The sequence below is a fragment of the Vitis riparia genome, chromosome 11, assembly GCF_004353265.1.
Source record: "Vitis riparia cultivar Riparia Gloire de Montpellier isolate 1030 chromosome 11, EGFV_Vit.rip_1.0, whole genome shotgun sequence".
Lineage (NCBI taxonomy): Eukaryota > Viridiplantae > Streptophyta > Magnoliopsida > Vitales > Vitaceae > Vitis > Vitis riparia.
The window spans coordinates 4483825-4491745 of NC_048441.1; the positions used below are offsets into that span (position 1 = coordinate 4483825).

A 7921-nucleotide genomic window follows, 5' to 3' on the forward strand; every position below is an offset into this window, starting at 1 on the left:
TAGTCTGATAAGTTGTATCAAATGCTAACACATCTCCAAAACAATTGTAATCCAATTTACTTATAGAATCTACCCAAAACAGGTTTCTTAGACGATTGTCTTCATCAACATTATACTTGTAATAAAATGATGGATCCCTTTCAGACTTTCCACACAAATAAGCCAAAGCACTCTCTACATCACCATCTCTCAGATGAACTCTACGATCAACATCAACATGGTTATATAGATATTTGTTTGAAAAGCTAACATTGTTATATCCACCTGATTGTTGCACCATATAATCCATAATTTGGCTAGTTCCCATGCCAACACCTCGCATTGCATTCAAAGTTCATACCCCCTCTCACAAAGTTCGTACCATTTCTTATAAAGTTCGTACCCTCTTTCACAAAGTTCATACCATTTCCTACAAAGTTCGTACCCGTTCTCACAAAGTTCATAACCTCTCTTACAAAGTTTGTAGTCTCTCTCACAAAGTTCGTACCCCCTTCTCATAAAGTTCGTACCCCATCTTACAAAGTTCGTACCCTATCTCTCAAAGTTCGTACCCCTTCTCACAAAGTTCGTACCTCATTTTATAATGTTTGTACCCTTTCTCACAAAGTTCGTACCCCCTCTTACAAAGTTTGTACCCTTTGTCACAAAGTTCGTATCATTTCTCATAAAGTTCGTACCCATTCTTACAAAGTTTGTATCATTTCTTACAAATTTCGTACCCCCTCTCACAATGTTCGAACCCTCTCTCACAATTTTCGTACCTTCTCTCACATCGTTTTCCTTCTTCAAGATATATAAAACTTTATCTTCAAATTTAGTCTACGAATACACAAAATAATAATATAAAAATATTGATGACAATTTCATAATAAATGACTAAATGCTCTCAATTTGATTAGTAATAACTCAGAAAAAATTCAAAAATCTAAATGTTCTAAATCATTACATATTTAAATGTCATTTAACATGACATTTCTACCTACAACAATTATATTTAAATGAAAAAAAAAAATCAAATGTTACTTTTTTAACACTTGTAATTACTTGACATCCTTCATATATTGTATTCTTCAAGACATATAAAACTTCATCTTCAAATTTAATCTATGAAAAAAAAAATGATATAAAAATATTAATAACAATATGATAACAAAATTTAATAATAAACTCATAAAAAAAAATTCTAAAATTGTTATTTAACATCACATTTCTACCTATATAAATTATATTTAAATAAAAAATATCAAATATTACATTTGACACTTGTAATTACTTAAAATCCTTCATCTTTTTCATATAATACAAATTTTAAATTTTCTCTCTAAAAAAGTTTTAAACTTGATTTTCAAGTTTGATTCATTAAAATACATCTTACATATTTTGTAATATGGTAGTTGAAATTATTTAATTTTCATATTAAATTACTATCATTTTTGTATATATGAATAACGAGAGTATAAGGGTAGTTGGTAGAATTTTCTTTTTTTAGATAGAGTTAGGTATAATAAATTATAAAAAAGTTGTAATATTTAGATATGTATGAAATACATGTGATTATTTATCACCAACAAGTCGTTACGGTTTGATAAATTTTTTAATAACATGTACTTTACACATGTTATTTTATTATTAGGATCAAATGTGAGTAGGTGCACCAAAATGAAGAGTGGGTACAAGAGTATGAATTTGAAAACATCCATCACTTGAAATGGTAAAGACTTGTAGTCGCATTAATGCGGTGATATCTGATCCCCTTTTAAATGGGTGGTTTCGCTGTGCGTTTTTTTTAATATTTTTGGTGAAAAAAAAGAAGAAAAAGAAACGTTCCAAATGTGGTATTGGCCATCAAATCCAATGAGAAATTGGGATGAAAGTTTTTGGACTCTACCCCACAAATGCCCCTCTATGTCTACAAATCTCTGATAAACATCCTCACTTTCCCATTCGCTGGCTTCAATTTTCCGATGTCCACTACGTCCGCTGCGTCCACGTCGTCCGCCGAACAAGTTGCCGGCAACGGTGACCTCTTGACTGAGATCTTCCTTCGGACGCCGGTGAAGCCTTTGCTCCGCTTCAGGTCGGTGTCTAAGAGGTGGCTCTCCCTCATCTCAGACCCACACTTTTGCCACCGACACGATCGCCGGAGCTCTGCCTCAGTCTCCGGAGTGCTGTTAGGTCTTCCGAATTCGAACTTCGATTTCATCTCCTTCGACGAGAAGAAAGCTTCGGAACCTCCGCTCCGCTCCCTCGATTTCATTGGCGATCCTCTGGGCGTTAAGGTTTTGCAGGTTTGCAATGGACTGCTTTGCTGCAGCACCGTTCGGAGTCTCGGACGAGCCGGAACTACTACATTTGCAATCTGGCGACTCGGCGGTTCTCAGTGTTGCCGCCGCCCTGCAGTAGTGGCGGACGCGACACCGTATTCGGCATCAATTTGGCCTTTGATCCTTCCAAGTCTCCTTACTATAGCGTGATTTGCGTTCGGAGTTGTGAAGTGTCGATTTCCCATTATCAGATCGAAATCTATTCCTCTGGCACTGGCGATTGGAGGCTCTCTGGCAAGCCTTTCAGAGCCCCATTTGATATGGTGTTTTACGATGGAGTGTTCTGGAACGGAGCGGTCCACTGGATCAGCCCTAGCGGAGCTTCACTGTATTTTGGGATTGATGAGGGTCGAATCGACACAATGCCGCCCCCGCCACCTGGCCCTGGTGGTTGGGGCAAGAGGAGGATCAGACACTTTGGGGAGTCCGGGGGCCATTTGCATATAATCGAAATCTACGGCCCTCGGACCACGCAATTCGTAGTGTATGAGATGGAAAGGGACTATTCGAATTGGGGTGTGAGGTTCAGTGTGGATCTTGACAAGGTCATAGCTGCCTTCCCTGAGATTACTCAGAACTACCTTGATGCTCATGACTTGTACTATTACGCATATAACGTGCTTTGCTTAATTCGGGGAGGAGGAGGAAATGAAGAGGATTTTTCACTGCTGCTGCAAATTCGGGGTAAGATCATATGTTATAATATCAAGGATGGTAGTTTCAAGAATGTTTATGATGTAGCCCATGGGAATCCCCCTGCTCTCCCCCGTGTTAAAGCTTCCTCGCTAATCGGATGCCTGGAAGCTTACCCATACATGGAGACTCTTACTTGTGTTTAGTCCTGTCCTGCAACTGTTGAGAATGAAGGTATTTTTCCTTAATAGTATGAAGTTATACATTGCATAATTTTTGGGGCAATAAATCATTGATTTATGAATGATAAATTTTCAATGGGATATTACTTATAGCCCTATGAATAGGAAATCTCCTCCATATTTGGTGACCTAAAAGGACTACCCAAGTTTATAGGTGCATTAATGGTTTATTATATAGCTAAAACTAGGGCAATCACTTCATTAAAAAATTATACCCCTCTTTGATCCAATCAAGAAATGTCATCTATAAACTCCTGAATGCAACCTCTTCTATTTACATATTTTAGAATAATGGGTCTTGGGTAATTGTATCATCAGAAGCCAACAAGAAGTATACATTTGGAATTAGGTTGTGGACCATTTTAAGAGACTTCTTGCTTCTCAAGAAAGGTGATATTTGTCTGTGGGAGGGGTGGGTGGAAGGCTTACCCTCTTCAATGAAACAATGATTTCCTATGGAAAAAAAAATAATAATAAAAAAATAAAAAATCAGAGGGTAGGGTTTATGTTGGACCTTTAAAGTTGGATGGGTTACCCTGCCCATAGGGTCTTTGAAGCTCAACTTTGGCTTGAAGAAGGCCTTCAGAATTGCTCTTCTATGACAGGCCACTAGTAACTATGATATTTCGGTACCCAAACCCATTCAAATCTTGTAGCCTAATGGCCGAGTAAGGAAATGGTGTCTTGAGCAGCTCCTCAGAAACTTAATATTCAGGTGGGAATTTCATCTCTTTCGCACTGCTCATATTAAAGTAGTGTGTTCTCTTGTTCATTAGAATGGCAAAACCCGCGTCTTCATGATAAAGATAAGATGGAGCCAGCCTTGAAACTTGTGGTTGACAAGTAATTGAGCAGCTTGGGGATCTTATCCATGGTATAATGAGTGTGAAACCCATTCAAATATTAACATACATGTGTTGTAGGGCCCTCAAATTACAATTCAACCATCTTTGATCATGACCTATGACATAAGGTAAAAAACATGTCATAATATATTCTCATTAATCCACCTTTTTTTTTTTTTTTTTTTTAATGTTTTATAATTTGACCTTTCACCAATGGGCAATTATCATGATAAAATGATCAAACTCTTGCCTGGTGATGACACAATCTCTCTAAAAGATTCTTAAGTTTCTCCATGTTTGATTCTTTCTCAATGGTGCAACGATCTTTTGCAATCTATTATTATTTTTTTTTCAGGGGAAATATTCATAAGTCTCTCTCTCTCTCTCGGGATAAGGATATGGCTGTCTAAAAGATTCTTAATCTCGGGATAAGGATATGGCTAATAACATTAGCCAACTTACTATCTAAAAGATTCTTAAGTTTCTCCATATCGGTCCAACGATCTTTTGCAATCTATCATTTTTTTTTTCTAGAAGAATAAACCATCTGATAGCTTTATATATGGGATGATTAAATTTTGGGGCTTCCAAAACCATATAATGGGCTTAAAGGATCTCAAAGATGTGCAATTGGGCCAAGACCCAGATACTGATTTATAATTGATGTAAATGATTTTAAAAAAATTGGAGAGAGAAACAGAGATGGACACTAAGGCCTTGGTAATTATTTCTGAAAAGAGTTCTGAAAACTAGTTTTTAATAACTATTTTATGGTGTTTTATAAAACAAAAGCTTGTTTATGTTTTAATATTTTAAAATATGTTTAAAAATAATTTTTATGTTTAATACTTTATTTTTAATAATTCTACAAGTTTGTATAATTAATTTCTAAAATAGTCCTCAAAAAATGAGTGAAAAAAAAAACTAAAAGATGTTATTTGAAAACACTTTTATTTTGTGATTTTAAAAAAAGAAAACATAAAATAAAGAATACCATATTTTTTATTTTTAAGAATAGAAAACAATTTTTGATTATTAAACATGTTTTTCTGTTTTTTTTTTTTAATTTTAAAAAATAGAAAACTTTTCAGGTTAACAAACAAGCCCTAATAGAGTTTTTGTTTCTTCAATTTTTTTTTCTTGATAAATGTTTTATGAGTTGTTTTATATTCTTAATCAATTAGTTCAATTATGGAAGGGAATGCACACATATTAGCTAAAAATGAAAAGAAAAAAAAAACTATATGTATAGCCATATTTAACATAATATTTTTTATTTTTTAAATACTTTGAATATTTTTGTTCATATATGTTTCATAGACTTTATATTATGTTTGGTAGTGACTCTGATAAGTGTTTTTTATATCCATTTAACACCACCATCTAAACCTTGACCAAATCATTGAATTTTATTAAATTATCCAATAGGCCATGAATAATTACTTTAAAACATATCCGAAAAAGAAAATAAAGAATGGTTTTGGTAAAGCTAAAAACACTTTCTAATATTTGAAAAGTTAAATTCACTTGCTGATGTTTTAAAGTTCCTTAATTTGCATGTAATAATTAGGTCTTTAGAAAACTTGTATGGATAATTTTTAAAATTTTTAAAAATTAATTAAATGTAATTTTTAAACTACCTTTTGATAGATTTTTTTTCTTAAAAAAAAAAGGAAAAAGAAAATTTCTATTATGTAGTATATTAGAAAAAAAAATCTAAAACAAAATTATGATTTGTATGCAAACTCAAATGGTTTTCTATAAGAATATTTCTAATAAAAATGTTTTGGTGAAAGCACAATCCATGGATCAAGTAGTAGAAAGAAACCAAATTAGTAAAAGCACTGTTTCCATGTCGATGAATTACACTAAAAATTTGGCAATTTTTAAGGGAACTACCATACATGAGGACTTCGTTTCAGGCAATAAGTTACAACATTTTCAGCCAACTGAATTAACTAGAGATCATTCCTTCTTCATTTCTTCAAGGCTGTTATCACTTATCAAGCGAAGTCTTTGCCAATATTGGGCCCTTAAATACCAGTACCACTACTATGCCATTTCATTGGCATGTGCATGATCTGTGATCTCTCCCAGTGGCTCCTAATAAGATGGTTGTAGTGAGCTTGAAAGCAAGTTACACAGTGAAGCCATCGGAGCCCACTTTCGATGGTCGTTTATCTCTGTCGGAGTGGGATCAGATTGGAACCATAACTCATGTGCCGACCATCTATTTCTACAGACCCTCACAGGACTGGATTATGCGGGATGGTGACATCTTGGCAACTCTGAGGGACTCATTGAGCCGGGTCTTGGTGCATTTCTACCCGCTTGCCGGTCGTTTGTGCTGGATTCAAGGAAGCCGCCTGGAGCTTGAGTGCAATGCTATGGGGGTTCAGCTGATTGAAGCTGAGTCCCAAGCAACACTAGATGATTTTGGCGATTTCGCTCCATCTCCAGACCTTGAACACCTTGTCCCTTGTGTAAACTACAACAGTCCAATTCATGAGCTGCCACTGATGCTTGTGCAGCTCACCAAGTTCAGCTGCGGTGGCATCAGCCTCAGCACGTCCATATCACATGCTGTGGCCGATGGCCAGAGCGCACTTCACTTCATCGACGAGTGGGCAAGGCTTGCCCGGGGCGAGCCTTTAGGCACACCGCCGTTTCTCGATCGGAAAGTGCTGCGAGCTGGGGATTCCCCAATTGCGCCTCCTTGTTTTAATCATGCAGAATTCAGCCATCCACCGCTATTGATGGGAGCATCAAGTACTGTCGAGGAGAGAAAAAAGGGGACTACTGTATCATTGTTGAAGCTGACCAAAACCCAAGTTGAGAGACTGAAGAAGATGGCCAATGATAGTCGGCCTACAGAATGTGGCCGTCCTTATAGCCGGTACGAGACTATTGCAGCACATATATGGAGATGCGCATGCAACGCGCGTGGTCACAAGCCCGAGCAGCCAACGGCAATAGGTATATGCATTGATTCACGCAGTCGTATGCGGCCACCATTGCCTCAGGGGTACTTTGGCAATGCTACACTTGATGTGATCGCGACTGGCCGCTCCGGTGAGCTAGTGTCAAAGCCATTAGGCTATGCTTCGAGTAGAATAAGAGCAGCAATAGAGAAAGTGACGGACGAATACGTGTGGTCTGCCATAGATTTTCTGAAAAATCAGCCTGACTTGTCACAGTTCCAGGATCTACATGCCTTAGGGAACGATGAAGGACCTTTCTATGGTAACCCAAATCTTGGGGTAATAAGCTGGTTGACGCTACCCATGTACGGGATCGATTTTGGATGGGGGAAGGAGGTGTACATGGGTCCAGGACCCCATGATTTTGATGGTGATTCTTTGATCCTACCAGGTCATGATGGAGATGGATCCTTGGTTGTTGCCTTGTGTTTGCAAGTTGCTCATATGGATGCTTTCAAGAACTTCTTCTACGAAGCCATGGCAGAATCTTCAATAAACTGATAACATCTCATCTAATACTAATGGAGTAAAAATAAAAATGATGTTGCCTCATGATGAAAATATGAGCATCTCATCTTAGCTGTAAACTCCAATTAATAAGCATATTTTTATCAGATCATGTCCGAATTCTTAGATCAAGAATGAAAGATGTGTTTCATTATCTGACAGAATGTCGCAAAGACCAATGGGAGATTCGTTTCGGCAATCGTGATCATGAGGGGCCTAACCATATATATTACATACGTATACATTCAATAATATTTGACAAAAAATTTCCCCAAATTGTCAGTTGGATGATGAGAAAAAAGAATGAAGATCTTTGAGTCAAAATTTAATTGGACATTTTTTTTTTTGAAAAAAAATCGATTTTCCTTTTTAAAATAGTTATATATATA

At 36.4% G+C, this 7921-nt stretch overlaps 2 protein-coding genes across 2 annotated transcripts; both read left to right on the top strand.

Moving 5' to 3' along the window:
* Positions 1-1895: 1895 nt before the first annotated feature.
* Positions 1896-3163, top strand: LOC117925396 (F-box protein At5g07610-like). The gene is made up of 2 exons (XM_034844396.1): positions 1896-2279; positions 2315-3163. Exons 1-2 carry the CDS (start codon positions 1896-1898, stop codon positions 3161-3163), a joined length of 1233 nt encoding a protein of 410 aa, XP_034700287.1.
* Positions 3164-6099: 2936 nt separating this feature from the next.
* Positions 6100-7688, top strand: LOC117925580 (spermidine hydroxycinnamoyl transferase-like). Its single transcript, XM_034844633.1, has one exon. The coding sequence runs from the start codon at positions 6156-6158 to the stop codon at positions 7524-7526; it is 1371 nt and encodes a 456-aa protein (XP_034700524.1). The 5' UTR covers positions 6100-6155; the 3' UTR covers positions 7527-7688.
* The last annotated feature ends 233 nt before the right edge of the window (positions 7689-7921 follow it).

Bases quoted from the DNA above. Each gene is read 5' to 3' on its own strand.
- LOC117925396 (XM_034844396.1), top strand. From the start codon at position 1,896: ATGCCCCTCTATGTCTACAAATCTCTGATAAACATCCTCACTTTCCCA. The intron at 2,280-2,314 runs GTTTTGCAGGTT...GCTTTGCTGCAG, and splicing joins GCGATCCTCTGGGCGTTAAG to CACCGTTCGGAGTCTCGGAC.
- LOC117925580 (XM_034844633.1), top strand. From the start codon at position 6,156: ATGGTTGTAGTGAGCTTGAAAGCAAGTTACACAGTGAAGCCATCGGAG.